We start from the raw sequence: 21897 nt of genomic DNA, 5'->3' as shown, positions 1-21897 counted from the left end.
ATTCAGTTTTGCATAGTTGGTGGGAAGCTATGAGAGTGGGGGGCCTCCTAACCTCCTCAGGCTCCTCAAGGTGGGAGCCACAACAGACAAATGTGTGTGGACAGTTGTTAATTTTGCCCATTTGCTGGGTGGCCCCTGCAGAAGGACCTGTTCAGATGAACAAAGCTGATGTAATGGAGAAGAGAGGTGGTCTGATAGATATGAGGGACCAAGGCCCTGAAGGGCTTTGCATGTGATAGCTAATACATTGAACTGATTGAGTAGCCAATGAAGTGACTGCAGCATATATGCATGATATGCCTAGATCCTGATACTAACCAAGCTGTTGGATAACACCACAGGTTATCCAACATTTCCCTTGATGAATGATACTCAAATGACTAATTCTACTCTTTGTGGCAACCAGATCAAATTTAATTATCTAAGCCTTAAAAGTAATTTGAGTATCATTCATCAAGGGAAATGCTGGATAACCAGACACCATAGAGTTCTTAAGAAAAAGTTGATGGGAATAATGTGGCTACTTAGAACCTTCCCTCCTTCATTCTTCTTTTCTTTCTTTTCTTTTTTGATTCCTTCATCCAATAACTCCGGGGTCTCCAACCTTGTTGAGCTTTTGGGAATTTTGAGAATACTGAGTGCGACCACAAAATGGCCGCAATGGGGTACACAAGCCATCCACAAAATGGCTTCCATGAGGACGGGGCCATTCACCAAATATTGGAGGATTTCAAGGCAAGCATCCTCTTGCTACAGAGACTGCTGTTTCATAATGGGTGCTCTCTCCAGAAACAAAGGCAATACTTGTAGTTCTTCTAAAGCTTTTTCTGCTCCAGTGAAGTACAGGAAAACCAAGCCTGGCTCTTTGGTCTGAGGAAGAAGGAGGTGGCTGCCAGGAAACACATCAGTGGGTGCCATAATGCCCCTAGTGGGGAATCACTGCAATGACATCTCTATCATGGATTTCTTCCTTGTCTGTTTTTCAGCCCCGTCACCAACAACACCACCTCCCCAGCCCAGCCTAGGAGAGCTCTCCGTCTCTGACGTTACCAGTGATTCTGCTCGACTCTCCTGGACCGTCCCCACTGGAAGCTTTGACTCTTTCATGATCCAGTACAAGAATGCAGATGGCAAACCCCAGGCGTTGCCCGTAGAGGGAGATTCCCGTGAGATCACGGTCCCCAACCTGGCTCCTTCCCGTAGATACAAGTTCAACCTCTATGGTGTCTCTGGCCAGAAACGTCTTGGTCCCGTTTCTGTTGACACTGTCACAGGTCAGCAAAGAGAGGTTTTAATGTAAACTGATTCCATAGTAGTGGCAACAGTCAGATAGACTTCTGAGAAGGCATTGGCCCTTCTGTTTTTCATCCAACATATGGTCTAAACCATAGACTGTAGAGAACTAGAAACACAGTGTGTGATTTATCAAAACGTGCTAGTAATGCTATGTTGTTCTGGCAAAGACGATTTTTCTGGTCTTTTTTTTTCAATATTTATTTTGATTTAGTTTCCATAGAGGGCAAGCCTGGCCTTTAAAGATGTCACAGGGCTACTACTGAAAAGGAAAGCCCTGTGTCAAGTTGTCCCCTTTACTCCATAAAAGCTTGTGCACCTTAACCTGTGTCATGATGTTATCATACCATATATTTCACACTCTTCCTTCACTGCTTTGGCTGTTGGAAATGGGGAAACACAGGGCTTTTTTTCTGGGAAAAGAGGTGGTGGAACTCAGTGGGTTGCCCTCAGAGAAAATGGTCACATGGCTGGTGGCCCCGCCCCCTGATCTCCAGACAGAGGGGAGTTTAGATTGCCCTCCGCGCTGCAGGGGGCGGGGCCACCAGCCATGTGACCATTTTCAAGAGGTTCCAGAACTCCATTCCACCACGTTCCAGCTGAAAAAAAGCCCTGGGGAAACACATAGTTTGATGATATCACAAGACTAGTAAACATGGATGGTCCAGGCTAGCTCGATCTTGTCAGATTTTGGCTGCTAAGCAGGGTTGGCCCAGGTTAGTACTTGGATGGGAAGTCACAAGGAAGTCTAGGATCGCTGTGTAGAAGCAGGCAATGGCAAACTACCTCTGTCAGTCTCTTTCTTTGAAAACCCTATGGGATTGCCGTAAGTCAGCTGCAACATGACTACACATACATACATGTAGTAAGCTGCCCAAATATTATAGGGAAAGGGAGAACTTGAGCTGGGGGGGGTCCATTTTAGTTGGTAGCCCATTGTTAGGGCCCAACCAGACACAACATTGGGAATCCCTGACTGCGTCCCCTATCATGTAGTGTGGTCTTAAACAGCAGCGGCAGGGCCCCTGATTTGGACTGAACACGCGAGGCTCTTTATTGTGAGTCAGACTCTTGGACTATCAAGGTCACTATTGTTTATTCAAACTGGCAATGGCTCTCCAAGGTCTCATAGACAGAAGTATTTCATGTCGCATCCTAGTTCATCCTTTCTGAGTGGAGATGCCAGGCACTCTGCCATGGACCTACAACACTCTCCCCAATACATTATGGACGCGGTAAGGGATAACTAGTGGAAAGGGATAACTATTTCTTTTCTAGTGTGCTACTTCCCTTATTGAAAGTGCTTCTTGGGCTGCTGTTAGCCTGATAAGGAAAAAAGACAAACACCCTCTCGTTGCCTATCTTTTTTCCTATCAGAGCTAATAACAGCCCAAGGGGGGAAGTTTCACTTAGGGAAGAAGTACTGTTGGAGGGTCAAGTCCTTTGTCTCCCCGACACCATGGCTGCCATGTAAATCAGAGGCCACTCTGGTTGCTTTTAAAACTAAGCTATAGTATTTACTCAAATGCAAGACTCGTTTCCCCCCCAGGTATGTAATAAAAAAAGAAGGGGGGGGGGTCATCTTAAATTTGCATAGAAGTTACAGGCCTTTTTTGCACAGGTGATTTTTGCTGCTTTTGGCCAATTACAGGTTCAGGCTTTTTATTAGATTAGATTAGATTAGATTAGATTAGATTAGATTAGATTAGATTAGATTAGATTAGATTAGATTAGATTAGATTAGATTAGATTAGATATTTTCTTCTGAATTCCAGACATTTAACTCCCCCTTCAGATTTCTAAGCGGCGTTATAAGGATTTCTTCTGAATTTTCGCAGGTGGAAAATTCAGAAAAGAATCCTTGAAACACTGCTTTGAAATCTGAAGGGGGAGTTAGCTGTCCAGAATTCGGAAGAAAACCTGAAGAGGTACTGGGCCAAAAGAGGCAAAAAAATTGCCCGCACTAAAAAGGCCACAGTTACACCCAGTACTAAAAAAATGTTTCGTGTATAATATTTTTAGGGGGGCATTTTATGTTCAGGGTTGTCTTCTTTTTGAGTAATGATAGTAGTTGTTTCTGTCCCATCTGATGCCCCCCCCACCCAAAATATTAAAACTTTGCTCAGTCATCTGCTAGGTTTTGTTTGTTTCTGAAACAAGAAGATGCCCTTGGCTTACCAGTGTCTGCCTCTCTGTTGTAGCATCGTCCCCACAAGAACCTCCAGTTCCTCCCAGCCTAGGAGAACTCTCTGCTTCAGATATCACCAGCCACTCTCTACGACTCTCATGGACGGTCCCCGTAGGAGGCTTTGACTCCTTCCTGGTCCAGTACAAGGATGCTGAAGGCAAACCTCAGGCCCTTCCGGTGGAGGGAGCCTCCCGCGAGTTCACCATCCAGAACCTAGTGCCTTCCCGCAGATACAAGTTCAATCTTTACGGACTTAGCGGCCGTAAACGTTTTGGTCCTGTTTCTACCGATGCCCTCACAGGTCAGTTTCAGCCTTTTGTTGGCACTCTCTTTTTGGTTATTGTGGGGCTCAGTGTCAATTCAGTTATTTTCCTGCCTAACTGAGTTTGGGACGTTCTATACATTTGTACTTGATCGTGTTCAGTTAAGAACAAGATTAGAAGGAAGGCTTGAACTATGAGTTACACACAGTTAGGAAAGCAAACTCGGGAGGCTGAAATCAATAGTGGAAGGGCTGGGTGAGGACTCTTACTCCACCAGCCACTACCTGTAGAAAGCTACCTTATCCTCAGTCCATCTAGATCAGTTTTATTTTGTCTGCTCTGACTGGAAGCAGCTCTCTGACATCTCAAGAGACTTGCTGTAACAACCCGTCTTCTCACTTAGGCGAGAAAGGCAGCTTGAGAGGTAGTTTTTTTAGAGGAAAAACCAGTTGAGAAGAGGTCAAGCAGCCCCTGCCAATCAACCTGCTAGTTCTTTGATCTGAAGACTCATAGTGGTTAACTGGATAGCCTGTGAATCATCACTCTGCTGGTTCGAATCCCGCTCCTGCCATGATCTCTGAAAGTGGCCTTGAGTAAGCCACTCCTCTCAGTCCCAGCTCCCCAGCTACATTGTGGGGATAATGATAACACTGACTGTGGCCACTTCCACACATCCTTAAGGGACAGCCCACTCACTGAATGTGGGTGGGAAAGTGCGGTTCCAGAAAAGGCGCTGAAAAAACGGAAGCCAAATAGCTGGCAACTGTTTTGAAAATGTAGACATCTGAGTGAAGTGGGAAAGCCGCCTGTATTCGGTGAGTGGGCTGTCTCTTTAAGGATGTGCAGAAACGGCCTTTGTTTACCACTCTGAGTGGGTGCTAATCTGTCTAGAAGGGTGGTGTATGGGTGCACATTTATCATTGTATTTGTTTTTGATTCCTCACCCCCAGTCTAACATGTGAATAAGTCCTAAATTCATTCAGTTGTTTTTGCTGTTATTTTCAAGTTGCAGCCAACTTAGGGCAACTCCTTACGGTTTTCAAGGCAAGAGGCACTTAGAGCCAAGCTACAAGTGACGCCTTACACAGGTTGGACACTTGTCAGCTTCCCTCAAGTTTTGATGGGAAATGTAGGCATCCTGGTCTTGTAGCTGTAATGGAGAGCCAAGCTGTAAAACCAGGATGCCTACATTTCCCATCAAAACTTGAGGGAAGCTGACAAGTGTCCAACCTGTGTAAGGCGTCACTTGTAGCTTGGCTCTTACAGGTAACTTTGCCATTGCCTGTCTCTGCATAGTGATCCTGGACTTCCTTGGTGGTCTCTCATTCAAGTACTAACCAGGGCCAACCCTGCTTAGCTTCCAAGATCTGACAAGATTGGGCTAGCTTGGGCTAGCCAGGTCAGGGCTTATTCAGCTGCAGCATTTGTTTATTGTCATTTGGAATGAAAAAGTCATTGTTAATGCAAATCGATTAACAGTCCTTTCTTCATAATTTAACTTGCTGAGTCTTTGTTATGGTGCTACAACAAAGCATCGTTTAGCCTTTTTCTCTCCTCCAGTCCCACACCATTTTTCTTTCCTTGGAGCTGTAATTCTTTGCTTTAGTCCATCCAGCATGCCTCCAGACACGGAACTATTTCCTCCTGAACTGGGAGGCTTTCAAATGGCTTCTCCCCCTTTTTTCAACCCCAAAATCCCCTCTTCAATTTTCCTTCTCCTTTGTAACAATCCAATCTGTCGATCTTTATTTTGGTACTGTTTTCAGGGTCCCATTGCATCCCCCTCTATTAAATATAAGTTTTTCTATGTGATTTTGCTATATATTTTGTTATATATAAAAATCTGTATGACGTGCATTCATAATAGAAACACATCTACAAAACCAACAGCAAAGAAGGGAAACAGCAAAGATATAAAGGCATGTGAAAAGAAACAAAATAAGGAACATTCACTCAGCCCTATTCCTTGATGGTTCATGGGTGAAACATAGAAGCTGGATTTGGTGTTTATGTGTGAATCACGCTTTGCCTCTTGCTCCAGCTCCTGTGGAGGAAAAGTCAGCTCCACCCTCCTTGGGGGATCTCTCTATCTCTGATGTTACCAGCAACTCCACCCACCTTACCTGGACTGTCCCCACGGGGAACTTTGACTCCTTCTTGGTCCAGTACAAGGATGCTGAAGGCAGACCTCAGGCATTGCCCCTGGATGGAAGCACCCGCCAGACCACCATCTCAGGCTTGTCTCCTTCCCGTCGATACAAATTCAACCTCTACGGGATTTCTGGGCGTAAACGCCTTGGCCCCATCTCTGCTGATACAGTCACAGGTCAGCACATGGATCTGGGAGGCACTGGTGAAACTGCATCAGGATTAGTTCATATTTCAAATAGAAATTCACAAGTGATCCCGATAGGCAAATTACATGTTATGTGCAAATCTGTGCAATGATGCTCTGACGGCCACTTTTGGGGTACGGGAGTATGATTTTGAGCTGAGAAGTGGCAGTGGGCACAGTATACTGAAACCTTCTGCCTGTTGCCGTTTTTCCAGCTCTATATCACCCTCCCCAATTCACATCCAGAGAATTTAGAAAAATATCTTTGGAAAAACAGCTCGGGGGAACCATCATTTAGAGTGGATAAACTGCAGGCGTGGGAAGGGTTTTTGTCATTCCCCTTGGTGCTTCTTTGTCCGAAATCATCCCTCCCCCCCATGCTGCTTTTCTTTGCAAAACTAAACGGATGTTGAGAATATGTAACGTAGTTTGCATGGAAGAATGTTTTGTGGGCTGTTTCAGATATGCGTGTACATTTCATACACCGCTAAGAATGTGAACAGCTTGTTGAAAAGCTTTGCCCTGGAGATTTCATTCATTCATTCATTCATTCATTGTATTTTTGTCCCATTTTCCTCCAAGGAGCTCAGGTCAGCATACAGTGGTCTCCTGGCTCTATTTAACCCTCACACAGGGCTGGATCGATGGGGGGGCAGGGGGGGTAGTCTGCCCCCGGCACCACCAAAGAGGGGGCACTGGGCACAGCTGTCAGCTGCCAGGAGCGCGCCGGTAGCAGCGTGGGCAGCTGAGCAGCCATATGTGCCATTCGCCTGCCCCACAGGACAGGGAGCTGCGGCAAGCCGGCCACCCCCTCAGCGGGGCAGGCGAGTGGCATGGAGGGCTGAGCAGCTGCCTGTGCCATTTGTCTGCTCCGCAGGACAGGGAGCGTGCGGCAAGTCAGCCACCCCCTCATCAGGGCAGGCGAATAGCACGGGTAGCCTTTCAGCTGCTCGCGCTGCCACCGCTCCGCTGGCAGCACGCTCCACCCGTGTGTGATGACATCACACAGTGCTGGGAGCGTGTGTGTGCTATTCGCACGCGCAGGGGGCCGGGCTTGGGCTGCCCTGGGCAGCCAACAAGCTTCCATGGCAGAGTGGGGATCTGAACCTGGATCTTCCAGATCCAAGTCCAACCACTACCCCATGCAGGCTCTCAATATATGTGAATATTTTAGATCTGGTTGTTGATCTATGACATCCTTATTTACACTTGCAAGCCATCACTTGGTGCTGAAGGTCATCAGCTGGTGGATCTCCCTGTGGAATCAGCCCTTGGTGCTTCCCCAGGATCTCTGCTTCCTCCCCTCCCCTCAGAACTACAGTCCCCGGGGCTCACAGGAGAGCAGGAATAAACCAGTTTTTAAGACTGTAACATAGAAAATAACCTCCTTGCAATGTTGCATCTGATCAACGCAGTTTTTTAATTCAAGTGCTGGAATATCTCTGGCAGAGTCAGAATTTGACCTCACCTCCCTGAAATACAGATCTGGTTTGCCTCTAAACTGCTTCATTCTTTGTTTGACTTCCTCTTCCCTGTTTCCCTGTTAGCCCCGCTGGAGAGGGACGATGCGGGAAAGCCCAGCCTAGGAGAGCTCTCGGTCTCTGATGTCACCAGCAACTCCGTCCACCTTTCCTGGACTGTCCCCACTGGGAGCTTTGACTCTTTCCTGATCCAATACAAGGATGCAGAAGGCAAACCCCAGACGTTGCCCATGGAGGGAGGCTCCCGCGAGGTCACTGTCCCCAACTTGGCTCCTTCCCGCAGATATAAATTCAACCTCTACGGGGTCTCTGGCCGCAAGCGTCTCGGCCCTGTTTCTGCCGAAGCCACCACAGGTCAGCAGAAGCCAGCAAGAGATTCTCTCCAATCACATCCTCTTCTTTTCTAGGGTTGTGTCTGCACCAGCAGCTTTAATCGCTAATTTTTTTTTACGGAGGGAGGGAGAAAGGAAAGTTGGTATGAAAGGAGAAAGGAATGAAGGAGGGGAGAAAAACAAAGGGAAAAGAAAGGAAGGAACAACAGGCAAGGTGATGGAGAACAGGGAGGGTGGGAGGAAAAGGAAGGAGGTTCTGTTTTGTATAGTTTTATCTTCTTTTTCCCTCCCTGTTTATTTTTAAGAAACCACCGGCCCATGTTCCCAGCATGCAGAATAACTTGGTTCCAACTGTGCATGTGTGTGCGTGCGTGTTTTTTTTTAATTAATCGCACCAAATGCGTCACTTTAAAATCAACTGATGCTTGGAGCGACATCAACATCCATCCCCTCCTTTTTAGTTGTCTTTGCCTTTTTGTGCTTTCCTTTTTCTTACAGCAAAGCTTCATGGATTACATTCAGCATTCTTCACGGATGCAGGACCTCTCTTATCCCCCACTTTTTGTTATAGCTGCAGCAGATCAGGAGGAAGAAAAGACCAAGAAAGAGGAGGAAGAGGAGGAGGTGCAAGAGGAGAAAGAGGAGCAGGAAGATGGAGGGAGACCTCAGCCTAGTTTGGGAGAACTATCAGTCTCAGAGGCCACCAGTGATTCTGTCCATCTTTCCTGGAGCGTCCCAACTGGAAATTTTGACTCCTTCTTAATTCAGTACAGAGACACAGAGAACAACCTGCGGGACCTGACTATGGAGGGAGACTCTCTAGAAACCATAGTCCCTAACCTAACTCCTTCCCACAGTTACCGATTTGAACTCTATGGCATTTTCAGTCACGAACGATTTGGGCCCATAGCTGTTGATGCCTCCACAGGTCAGCAATATATTTCTACCTAGTGTATTGTGTTGACAGCACACCAAAAAGACCCTTTAGTGCTTTAGCTCTAAAGGTCGTATATCACCCACTCAAACAATCTGCTAAATTCAAGTCAAATTTTAGAACGTGTAAGAAATGACATATTATTTCCAGCTTGATTTGGAGCTTAACTGACTCCTGAGTCTTTTGTTGTTTTCAACTTCATTCAGTTCTGCTACAATCTGACCACCAAAATAGATGTTACATGGGTCCCACCGATGGATATTGATGCCGTTTTAGAAAATAATTCAGCCAGTTTATGTAGTGGTTAAGAGCGCGGGATTCTAATCTGGAGAACCAGGTTTGATTCCTCACTCCTCCACTTGAAGCCAGCTGGGTGACTGTGGGTCAGTCACAGCTCTTCTAGAGCTCTCTCAGCCCCACCCACCTCACAGGGTGTTTGTTGTTGTGGGAATAATGATGACATACTTTGAAAACTGCTCTCAGTGGGTGTTAAGTTGTCCTGAAGGGTGATATATAAATCAAATGTTGTTGTTGTTAAAAATTCTGTGAGGGCCTGATCCAGAGCCATAAGGGCCTGCTCTTAATTGGGCCCATGGTGTTGTGGGACCAGGCTTTCACACCCTCAACACAAAAGGGCATTTTCAGTTGCCAAAGCAGAGCACTTGAAAAGGCATAGGGAGTGGGGGACAAGATTGCCTGGTTTCATCATGGCTTGCAGTCAAATTCTCCTCTACAATGGTGTCAGCTTCCATGAATCGGACCCATGGACACTAGAATGTCTAGTTCGGCTCAGAGTCACAGTGTTGCAAACTGCTGCAAAGCTGCCATAAATTGGGGCCCAAATCGGCTCAGTGTAAAACGCAGGAGCACTCCTGGGGCCTGTGCAATGACATCACTTCCTGGAAGAGATGTCATTGCACCACCCCAGGATTTCATGCAAAGATATTGAGGAAGGTGAGTGCCAGGTCCCCCACTACCACCAGGAGGGTATAGTGACCTAGCAACCCTAGTCCTCAGCATTTCCGGTTGAAAGGATCAGGTAGTAGATGATCAGGGGTCATCTTAGTGATTCTCGGTCTCTGACAAAACTCGAGGATGATTTACTCAGGCAGCGTGGGGAGGGCAATCAGCTGGCAGTTAATTGCTACACTCACTGCCTGAGCCTCAGGCAGCACAGGGGATCAGCTCTGGGTTGCCCGGGGGGGCTCCCAGCCACTCTTCGGTTGATCACTCTCCCTCATGAAACTCAAGGTCTCTCTAGACGTGCAGGTTTTTAAAGAGTTGGGTCTGAGTTCCCCAGACCCAACTCGGGTTTCTGCAGCCATACAGTGGTTAAAAAGTAAGTGGCACAGAGCACTTCACATGGAACAGAAAAAACAGGGGGGAAACCTCCCTCCCCTGCTATTTTGACATGGGGAAACAGCTTCCCTAGCCAGGAAGCACATGTATAATGGACTCTCTGCTCAGCTGGCCCATCAATGTCTCTTGCTATTGCTTTTTTGACAGCTCCCTTGGAGGCAGAGGAGGGAACAGTCACGCCACACCCACAGCCCAACCTGGGAGAGCTCTCTGTGTCTGACATCACCACCAACTCCGTCCGCCTCTTTTGGAGCATCCCCATTGGGATCTTTGACTCCTTCCTGGTGCAGTACAAGGATGCCGAGGGCAAGCCACAGTCACTGCCTGTGGGCAAGGAGATCAGTTCCGTTGTGATATATTATCTGGTGCCTTCCTACAGATACAAGTTCAACCTCTACGGCATCTCTGGACGAAAGCGCTTCGGCCCAGTCTCGGTCACCGTTGCCACAGGTCAGCAGGTGACCCAGTTTGGGGAGCTCAGTAGAATGAACTAGGCAACTCTTTCTGTAATCTTACCTTCTCTTCTAGGTTGCAGGCACCAGTTCTCTCTGGCTCTGTCTTTTCCCCTTAACTGAGTTTTCTCTAGCTCTTTAGTGTCAGGTCTCCATTAGGATGGATCCAGCAAGAATTGCCTTGAATCAGACTTTCTGCTCCTTGGGAGTCTCACTAATCTTCTCATCCTCCAGGTTTCCATGGATTAATCCAGGGCAATGATTATTTCATAGGGCTTTGCCGAATATTCGCCCACAAACTTTTTCGTAGCAAACACTGAACTTCCCATCCTCCTTTCATTCCAAAGAGAAAGTCCTGTTTTGACTATATGATTCCAGCCAATGGGGGAAACATGTAGCCAAGATCAAACATTTGAGAGTGCCTCTTGTGTGTCTGTTGCTGTGCCAACCTGTTTGATAAAATATCAAAGCAACAAGAAAAAGCCATTTTAACCAGTAGACAAAAAAAAGGACATCCTGTCAATTTTTAGTATATTCTGATCCTTAAAGCAATGCAGGAATGCTAACTCTACCAGAAAAGAAACTTGTTGCTGTCTCAGAAGCCCAAGAGCACAGACTTTTGCACATGATTGAGGCTTCAGAGATTCAAATTTGTGCAAGGGACATTGTAGGGAAGTTTATATCTCTTTATTGAGGAGTTCTTGGACGAAATTTGCAATTGGACTCCTCACTTAGGGCACCGTCACGATAAGGTGCCAAGTCTTCCAGCTTTCTGGTATATTCTGGGATGAATCCTGGAGAGAACATCTGGAGCAGACGTACTAAGCAGGAACAAAGTATCAGAGTTCCGGGCCAAACGCGTGTGGTTGGCCCAAGGGGGCACATTTCTACGTACTTGCCTTATTGTTTAATTATTTGTTCACTTCAAAGGTTTATATTTTACCTTCCCACCCTTTTAGGCTTTTAAGGCAACTTACAACATCTGGATAGCAACATCTGGATAGCAACAACCAGAGAATAGGGCCAGGAATACACCTAACCACATACGTCTTCTGTAGACCGCTAGCTTGATGACCTTCAGAAGTGGCACAAGAGGAGGGTGTGTGTGATAGAGCTGCACTCCTCTCTCTATGACGACTGTCCGGACTCTGTCATTGGTAGTTGCAGGGCAAAGAGCCACCCTTTCCCAGAAGCCCCTGCATTCCAAGATTGGAACAGATAATGACCTGGTCTACGTATGCAGCAAAATGAGGCAGAAATGAGATAGCAGAACAGGTTGCCTCAATTAGGTGTTTGTTTAAAATATCACTCCTCCAATACGTTTGATCTTTAATTGCAGGTTTTTTATGTGGGCATTCAAAGAGAGCATCTGCCACCTGCGATCCAAAAGCGCTCCAGCCCATTCTTTCCCCTCAGAATCTCCTCCAGGTTCTACCACCCCAGCTTTCTGCAATGCGTAGACCAGGCCAACAGTTATCCAGATATATCTCATGGTTCATCCCTAGGCAGCTATCTGTGTGACATGATAATGTGCATTGTTTCCAACAGTATGCCCTGGTGTGTGTATACATACACACACACACACACACACACACACACACACACACACACACACCATTTCTCTCGCTAACCTGCTATCCAGTGTTCTTTGTTTTTTTTCTGACAGCAGATAATTGATACACAGAAGGTGATAACATTCCTGCATCAGTCTCTTATTTAACTTCTTTATTTTAACTCTAGCAACAACAGAGCCTCAGGAAGATGTTGAAGTTGTACAACAGGGGGGAATGGAAGAGGTCACCCCTGGAACTGAGCAACGTCTGGGCAACCTCTCAGTCTCTGAGGTCACCAGTCACACTGCCCGTCTCTTATGGAGCGTTCCCACAGGAAGCTTTGATTCCTTCTCTGTCCAGTACAAGGATGCTGAGGGAAGACCCCAGGCTATTCCTGTAGGAGGGGGATCCTACGAGGTCATTGTCCCCAATTTGGTTCCATCTCATAAATACAGATTCAATCTCTATGGAATTTCTGGACACAAGCGTCTTGGACCCATTTCTGTTAGTGCTGTGACAGGTCAGCATGGACTACTCCAGGAGGAAAAACATAATTAATTTTACTTTTCCATTCTTTCAGTAAAAGCTTTCCCTCTTTATCAGGTTCTCAGGCAAACATCTAGTCACTTAAACTGCTTTGAAGCAGTATTCTTTGAATGCTTTGTTTGTATTCCTTTGTTCCCTTCATTATTTGTATTCTTTGTTTCCTTCATTATGTACCAGTTTCCTTCTCCTGAAAGGCATGGTTGTGTGTACGATACAGATCTGTGGCGATGCAGAAAAAGCATACGGTGGGCACAACATTCTTCTTCAAATTCCCAGCTTCCCTCTAAAGCTACCCAAATTTGATTCCTTATGATTCCAAAAATAAACTTGAACGGTGGTGGCTGGGGCTTCAGCTAACCAAATGTTGTGACTGCCATTCTGGAGGAAGTTAGTGCCTCTATCAGAAAACTAACTTCCTTTCAGCAAAACCTTGAACTGGAGCTCTTAAGAGAACTGCTCAGAAGCAGTAACAAATATTGATCTTACTTTTCAGACGGGAAGGCAGTTGTGATTCACGAATTTTATCCCTGGGGAAAGTGCTCCCATGAGGTTCACAGGGGTGAACATTTTGAAAGAATATACAGCAGGGTCAACTGAATTTGGAGCCAGGATTCAGACAGGATCTGCTCTGGAATATTGGAAGTAAAGAGGATCCTTGAGCATGTGGAGAGTACTTTGCTCTCAGCTCTATGCGAATATCTTCTTGAATTTCTGGAACCAGAAAGATGACTTAATAAGTTATTCAGCAGGCAGGAGGGGTGACATTTGTTAAAAAGTAAAGCAAGTCAGTAGTAGTCATTATAGCTTTGTTTAAAAGCATGTCAGCAATAGCTGCTTACACTCAAGAGGCAGCTGAAATACACAGCTAGCAGTTTGGGGGGTGCAGAATTTTCAGTATCCTTCCTCGCTTTTAATGAAAACATGTCCACTTTGCAGTAAGCAGAGTTATACCCTTTTAAGTCCATTGAACAAAGTGGACTTAGATTGGTGTCTGCATAGGACCGCACCAGAAATATCTATTTCAGCCACCTCTCTGGCTACTAACCAGCAAAGCCAGAATAAATAAGTAAAAGAACTACAGAATAAATCAGACAGATGAGTAGAAAATTGCATCTATTTGATCCCTGTGCACAATTTATATTGACAGCTGAATCCAGCTTTCCTTGGCTTAAGAGTTCTAGTTCCAGGACACAGTACTTCCTTCAATACCAAGAACACACAGCCTTGCTGGCAGGATTTGCCTGCACCAGCTAAAATGTCCATGATCTTTGCATGTCTCTTGTAGAAATTCTTTCCTTTCCTGCTCTTCCGAGGTTTGACACAGAGGAGGTGAATCAACATTTCTGGGAAGCCTCCACTAACCCCCCCCCCTGCTCCCCGAGGCTGCGTTCCTCTGATTTGTCTCTCAGGGTCTTTCATTGTCTTCCTCTTCCTCTTTTCTTCATTTTTTTTGCAGCTGCAAAAGCACCTGAGCAGGAAGTGGAGGAACAGCCGGAGAAAACAGCAGACAAGAGTGTTCAGCCCAGTCTTGGAGACGTCACTGTCTCCGAGGTCACTCCAGATTCCCTCCTCCTCTCCTGGAGCATTCAGGAGGGTCATTTTGACTCTTTCCTCATCCAGTACAAGGATGCTGCAAGGAAGCTTCAGGTGCTGCCTGTGGACGGAGCTATGCGCTCTCTCCACCTCTACAACCTCTCGCCCTTGCAGAGATACGAATTTAGCATCTATGGAATCTACGGCAACAAGCGTCTTGGGCCTGTCTCAGTTGTTGCTGTCACAGGTCAGCAGTGGTTTTCCAAGGTTCTCTGCAGCTTCCCTTCTCTTCATCTGCTAGAGATAAGCTTGTTTTCTTTCATTACTTTGGCAGTCTGTGCGATGTTCCTTTTCTCTCCAAATCCAGTTGGTCTAGGAACGTTCCTAAAATTAACTGCAGAACTGGAGCGCACACAGTTCACCACAACTTCTATTTCTCCTTCACTTTGTTGGCACCCCCGCTCCCCACCTGCACTCTGTGTGACCAATGCATTCATGACCGTCAATGAAACTGATCCCCCCACCTGCAATTGTGGATAGGATCTAGATGCAATTGTAGATAGGATTGCATCACTTTTTTGTCATGTCCTATAACTTCCCAGAAGATCAGATCAGAGGAGGAGGAGGAGGAAGCAGGATCACAGAAACTCACGCACCACAGGATCCAAAGTGGGGGGGGGGAGATCAAAAAGAGTCCAGTAGCACCTTTAAGACTAACCAATTTTATTGTAGCATAAGCTTTCGAGAATCACAGTTCTCTTCGTCAGATGCATGGAGGGCAAAAAGAAACCGGTCAGATATAGAGGAGGAGAGGGGAGGGCGGAGTAGATGCGAACAGCTCCTTCTGATATGGAGATGCAAACAACTCCTTCTGATATGGAGATCAGTTTGCTTCTGTGAAGGAAATCAGTTACCTCTGATAATGAGATAACCATTCATAGTCCCTATTCAGTCCCAGCTTGACAGAGACAAATTTACATATGAATTCCAATTCAGCAGCTTCCCGTTGGACTTTGTTTTTGAAAGGTTTCTGTTGAACTACAGCGACCTTTAAGTCTTTGATGGAATGTCCTGGTAGATTGTCCTGGTTGGGAGGAGTCAGGAGCAGTCTACCCCTCAGGAGGAGGACATAGAGGAAGCTAAAGGGCAGGTGGCATACATCGACCTTGCTGCATCTTGGGAGTCAGAAAGGCACACATCACCATTTCCTGGGGCTCGCAAATTCCCTCCAGTTAAGAACCTCCTCCAATCACACCCTCCCGACACTCCAAGAGCATCGAAGGCTCTGGGCCCCAGCTAAAAACCAAAGCAGAAGGCAGAGTCCTTACTTGGTAGCACGAGGTCCCCCCTAGTCCTACTTGGGAGAAAAGTCACCACTCAAGTAATGCCAGGATCTGTTCCACTGAATGCGCAAGAAAAAAGGGAGCTGCAAGGCCAGCTATAAAAGCCTTCGCTAGCAGCCTGCTCTCTGCTACTGCAGTATGCTGAAGAGCTTCTCACCTGCTTGTTGCCTTGAACTTAACCAGAACTTTCCTTGGTTCTCCAGCGGTTCTCTGATTCTTGCCCCACTGATCAGGTCTTCAAGCCATCTGTCTCTTGTGGTACAAGAAAGGGTTTTTTTTTTTGCGTGGGGTTTTGCTGAGGGGCGAATCTTAACATAACAACACATACAATTGCATCCAGGTTACTATATCTTGCCAGCAGGGCTTTTTTTCAGCTGGAACGCGGTGGAACGGTGTTCCGGAACCTCTTGAAAATGGTCACATGGCTGGTGGCCCCGCCCCCTGATCTCCAGACAGAGGGGAGTTGAGATTGCCCTCTGCGCCGCGCAATCTAAACTCCCCTCTGTCTGGAGATCAGGGGGCGGGGCCACCAGCCATGTGACCATGTTCTCCGAGGGCAACCCACTGAGTTCCACCACCTCTTTTTCCAGAAAAAAAGCCCTGCTTGCCAGTATGTCATCAGTGTACACAAGCACATTAGTAAAGCTGTGGTGGGAGAGAAAGAGATTAACTCAAGGCAGTAAAAGCTGTAGTGAATCTTGCATCCACAATGCTTTGTATTAAACTTTGAAAGTGAAGACAGAGTGATGGAGGAGTCCTAACATTAACTGTAGATACTAAAACCAGATCATTTGAAATTCTAAAATCCAGGGAGCAAATTTGATTAGGACCATTTTGGAAGCGCTGCCCTTCAAATGTGAAGGCCTGTAGGCTCACCTATAGAGTTAACGACATTTTTACTGGTATTACTGGCATCGCCTTAACAGGCTCAGAGCATGGCAGACTGTAACCAGAGCTATTCTTCAGGACAGAGGCACAGAATCGTGCCAATGACTATTGCCGTGGTTTGCTAAGCTACTACTTCTCGCCCTGCTTGAGCTGAATGGCCTGGGACACACACATGGTAAATTGCTGTGGCTGTGATTCCTGGGGGAAAGAGATGAGCAATTCGTCTTTCAAGGAGTCTCATCCACAGTTATTGATCTTCCTGAGGAACCTCTGATAATCTTCCAAAGAATCCCAGTGTTCCCCAGAACCAGGGGTCATTTCGTAGAAAAAGAGCTGGAGGAACTTATTAGCATAACTCATTAGCATAACTCATTAGCATATGCCACACCCCTTGCCATCACCGGAAGTGTGTCATTAGCATAACTGATTTGCATATGCCACACCCCCTGACAACACCTATCCTGGCTGTTTTGGACCCAATCCTGGCTATTCAGGGCCGAAATTGGGCCCAATATGACAAAAAGGGGCTGAAAATGGCTGAAAAGAGACCCAAAAGATCGGGATCAGGCCACTGCTGAGTGGGAGAGTGATCCACCACCCATCGGAGGCCCAATCCAGGCTGTTTCAGCTCCAATCCAGGCTGAAACGAGCCCAAAATGGCCGAAAGTCAAGTGGGTGGGGCCACCTGACATGTGACGTCTTTGGGGAACTGCCGGAACTGCGTTCCCGCACGTTCCCCCTCAAAATGAGCCCTGCCCAGAACACAGTTCAGAAAGTTCAGTTCTAAGACACCAAGCTTCATTAAAAGCCGTGACGGCCTTTCTCTTCCTCCAAACTCTAACGATTAATGTTACATGATTCCCCCCAGCTTCCTTTGCTTCCAGTTCTCTCCAGCAGCTTGACTTTCCTCAGCATTTTCCGCTCCCCTGCCTAGCTGAGATATTTCATTTTTTAAAAAAAAATACATATATTTTAGGATTCCAGGTCATGGAAATATCCTGCTTCTCTTCTCCATTTTTTTCCTTCTAGCACCAGAGGTATCCCAGGAAAAAGCTCATGTCCAGCCCCGCCTAGAAGATCTCTCCGTCTCCAAGGTCACCAGCGATTCTGTCAGTCTCTCCTGGACTGTCCCTGCTGGGAGCTTTGACTCTATCTTGGTCCAGTATAGAGATGCAAAGGGCAAGCCTCAGGTGTTGCCCTTAAACGGAGATTCCCGTGACGTTACGGTCTCCAACTTGGCTTCTTCTCACAGATATAAGTTCAATCTTTATGGTGTTTATGGTCGCAAGCGCCTTGGTCCCATCTCCATCGATGCTGTCACAGGTCAGAGAAGCTTCTTGGAGGAAGGGCGGGATGAAAATATGACCATCGTGATGGCTTTCTAGGTTATCCCATGAGAGCAAGAAGATGTAACAGTAGCAAAAGCATTGTGTGCCGGTACAGGAGAAATATCTTTTCCTGTGACGGATATAGTAACACATTCGCCCTAACCATTTTAATACAGCATCCACCCCATCTCTGTTCCAGGCCCAGGCACACAATCAGAGGAAGCCGCTCCGCTGAGGCTTGGAGAATTGTTGGCTGGTGACATCACACCCGAATCACTACTCCTCTCCTGGACAGTCGAGGATGGAAATTTTGATTCCTTTATCATCCAGTACTACGACGCAGAGGGCAAGCCCCATGCTTTGCCTGTGGATGGGGGCTTGCGCTCGCTGAGGCTCCACGATATGACACCCTCTCACAAATACAGGTTCAACCTATATGGAGTCTCCGGTCGCAAGCGCTTCGGTCCGATCTTCACAGAGGCCATCACAGGTCAGCTGTGGCCCAGTGGTTGGCCAACCACTTTGTCGTCATCATAACGCTTTTCTTTCTAAGCCAGAAGATCGTCCTTTTCTTTCTTTTTCCAGAGTCTGAGACCAGGCAGCTCTGTTACTCTTCTTTATTTTGGTTTCAGGTTGCCACTGGGAAAACACACCGTGACAATGGGCCCATCTATCATGTAGTCCATTCCTCATCTAGAAGAGTCACAGAAATGGGCCCATCCATCTTTGTCTTCATCCCTTTAACATCACATTTTCCCTCCACAAGCAGTTTTATGACAGAATTCTCAGGGCCCTTCTTCTCTCTGTCCCTTAGAGCAAAGCTACAAGAGACGCAAGGACATGCATGTGAAGGGAGTCGCAATGTTAGCCGGGAAGCTGAGTTTTAAAAGAGATCGGAAGGCTTTGTCAATTTCCCCTCTCTACAGAGCCACAGAAGATGGCTCCTCAGAGGGTTTGTTAATTTCCTCTTCGCCTCCTAGAAAGGGAGGTGAAACTGATAGAGCCTTCCTGAGGCAAAGAGGAAATTTTAAAAACCCGCTGAAGAGTGATCTTCCCTGGCTCTGTGGAGAGGGGAAATTGACAAAGCCTTCCGATTGCTTTTAAAACTTAGCTTCCTAGCTAACATTGTGACTCCATGTGCATGTCCTCGTGTAATTCATCTCTTATAGTTTGGCTTCATATAATCGCCTCAGTCGTACCAGTACTCCTGGTTCCCTGCTTGGAGAGACCTTTCTCCAGTCATGGCCTTTACCAACTGAAATCATTCTACATTACAGTCCAACTGCCCCGAATGATCAAGAACAGACCCTATTTTTTGGTCTTTCCCCCCTAGCAAGTCCCAGTCCCAGGCTGTTTTCACACTGCTTACCCGATCGCGCAAAACTCCCGTAATGACGCGCCTTCCTGGTGCGATTTCCCACAATAACCAGAGTTATGACGGGAAATTGCGCCAGGAAGGTGCGTCATTCCAGGAGTTTTGTGCGATCAGTAAGCAGTGTGAAAATGGCCCCGATTTTTTAATTAAATATTTTAAATTCCATTAAACAACCTTTTTAAAAACAGTTGGTCTAGTTGTCATTCTGTGCGGTTCAGCTTCCTCTCCAGAGTCCCTAAAAGCTGCATTTCAGAGTAGGAAATGAACATCCTACCTCTCGTGCATATGTGTCTAAATGCATGTGCATGAACAGTCCTGTCCCATTTCCTCCTTGCCCATAAAATAACTAGTGAGGAAAGCCTAGCCCTCTGTGCAGGGATGTTTTTGTGTGTGTGTGGGGGGGGGGCAATTGAGCATTCCTTAAGAACAGCTGGCAAGCTGATAAAAAGACCTCTTGGAGGCCCATTTACTAAATGTATTGAACACTTGTAATAAAATGTTCATCATGGTTCACAACCAAAATGAGAAGAGCCTCGTTAAAACCTAAAAACGAGTTTTTGTACCAGTAAAATAAAATTTAGTGGGATGAATCCAATCATCTTCCAAGTCGCCTTCCTCCAGCTAAGGAGCTTCTCTCCAGCTTCAGAGGTTTAATGACCCATCAAAATGGCCCACAGAATGGCCCTTTGCTCACAGAATATCCAGATGCTTTTCTTTAACTGTGGGGCTTTCCCCCCCCTCCCATCTCGTCAAGGAAAGATTCCTATCAAACTAAACATGGATTAAACCGCTGCCCCTTTCTTCCTCAGCTCCTGCACCTTCTGGCCAGGTAGCCCCTCTACAGCCCAGTCTGGGTGAGATCTCAGCCTCCGATGTCACTGGTACATCTGTCCATCTGTCCTGGAGTGTTGCCTCAGGGAAATTTGACTCCTTTATTATCCAGTACCGAGATATGGATGGCAAACCCCAGACGTTGCCCGTGAATGGAAATTCCCGCGATGTCACCATTTCAAACTTGGTGCCTTCTCGCAGATACAAATTCAATCTTTATGGCATTGCTGGACGGAAGCGCCTCGGACCCATCTCCACTGAAGCTATCACAGGTCAGAAGCCTCAAATTCCCAAAGAAGATGTAAACCCCTGTCTTCTTCCCCTCTTTATTGAGTCACCCTTCCCTTCCTCCCACTTGAGATTCAGTGTTCTTTGAAGGGGTCTCATGTTGGGAACATAATGCATTTCTTCATGAGGTTTCCTTTAAAAGGGATCTGGAAGTATTTTATATCCTTTTAAATATATATGCAGCCATTATTTTGTTTGTTTAAAATATTCAGGCCACAACTCCCCAAATAAATATCTGCAAGCCTTTTCTTCCCATAATCATACCAAGGGAAGAGAATGGCTCACATCATGAAAGCTTTGATTAAACATGGATTTAGTCCCATTAGTGCTAAGAGGTAACATCATTTATTTATTTATTTGCGTTATTTATAGTCCACCTTTCTCACTGAGACTCAAGTTGGATTACACTGTGTGAATCAGTAGAGTCCATTTCAAAGACATTTCAATAAACAATGTAAAATTGCGTATATTTGCAAAACTTGGCAAATTTGGAAAGCTTTGCAACTAGCAGGAATCTAATACAGAGCTGAAGAAATGCTAAACCAATTCTAAGGTTAACATGTGTGTGTAGAGTGCCCTCAAGTCATAGCTGACTTACAGCGACCCCTAGTGGGGTTTTCATGGCAAGAGACTAACAGAAGTGGTTTGCCATTGCCTGCCTGTGCATAGCAACCCTGGTTAATATGACTGACATATTAAACAACATATTAACTATCCATTAGGATCATACTTACAGCAACAGACAGTACATAGAAGTAAAATCTAGAGTCCCTGTCTCTTTACTTATGCACAGGGCTCATTTCGAGGGGGAACGCACAGGAACGCAGTTCCGGCAGTTCCCCAAAGTGGTCACATGTCAGGTGGCTGTGCCCACCTATCAGCCATTTTGGGCCCATTTCAGCCTGGCTTGGGGCCAAAACAGCCTGGATTGGGCCTCTGATGGGTGGTGGATCAATCTCCCGCTCATCAGTGGCCCGATCCTGACCATTTTGGGCCCCTTTTCAGCCATTTTCAGCCCCTTTTGCCATTTGGGGTCCAATTTTGGCCCTGAATAGCCAGGATTGGGTCCAAAACAGCCAGAATAGGTGATGTCAGGGGGTGTGGCTTATGCAAATCAGTTACACTAATGACACACTTCCGGTGATGGCAAGAGGCATGGCATATACTAATGAGTTATGCTAATGAGTTCCTCCTTTTCTATGAAATGACCCTTGCTTATGCATCTCTTTGGGACTACTTCCCTGCAGTACAGCCCTCCTTGTCTGGCCCTCCAGGGTAACTGGTTGGCTACTGTGTGAAAGATGGTGCTGGACAAGATGACGGACTAGTTGTACCGCTGGCCTGATCTATCAGGGCTAGACATGGGCACAAACAGAAAAAAAACCCAAATATGGTGTTCGTTGCTCATTGTCATCCATGAACAACGAACAACGAACATTGACGAACATGATCCTGTTCATGAACATGTTCATTGTTTGTTGTTCGTGGGGGCCAGCAGGCTCTCCTCCAGCCATCAAGATCCCTACTGCACCACTCTCAGAAACCCTACTTGAGCAGGCAGCAGGAAATGTACCA

The 21897-nt window shown here is 46.4% G+C and overlaps 1 protein-coding gene across 3 annotated transcripts in view; it reads left to right on the top strand.

Annotated features, from left to right (window-relative positions):
- The window catches only part of TNXB (tenascin XB), a 137101-nt gene that overhangs the window by 78396 nt on the left and 36808 nt on the right, over positions 1-21897 (top strand). For 2 of the 3 annotated variants that reach the window (XM_054978894.1, XM_054978893.1), the window contains 11 exons: positions 987-1274; positions 3495-3782; positions 5786-6070; positions 7627-7914; positions 8464-8820; positions 10333-10635; positions 12378-12710; positions 14193-14516; positions 17530-17823; positions 18028-18318; positions 20013-20306. In XM_054978894.1, coding sequence (XP_054834869.1) covers positions 987-1274; positions 3495-3782; positions 5786-6070; positions 7627-7914; positions 8464-8820; positions 10333-10635; positions 12378-12710; positions 14193-14516; positions 17530-17823; positions 18028-18318; positions 20013-20306 — 3345 coding nt within the window. The remainder of the gene's footprint in view (positions 1-986; positions 1275-3494; positions 3783-5785; positions 6071-7626; positions 7915-8463; positions 8821-10332; positions 10636-12377; positions 12711-14192; positions 14517-17529; positions 17824-18027; positions 18319-20012; positions 20307-21897) is intronic. The other variant, XM_054978895.1, reaches the window with a different exon arrangement.

The sequence above is a fragment of the Eublepharis macularius genome, chromosome 4 (genome assembly GCF_028583425.1).
Source record: "Eublepharis macularius isolate TG4126 chromosome 4, MPM_Emac_v1.0, whole genome shotgun sequence".
Taxonomy (NCBI): domain Eukaryota; kingdom Metazoa; phylum Chordata; class Lepidosauria; order Squamata; family Eublepharidae; genus Eublepharis; species Eublepharis macularius.
This window is presented reverse-complemented; position numbering and strand designations above follow the sequence as displayed.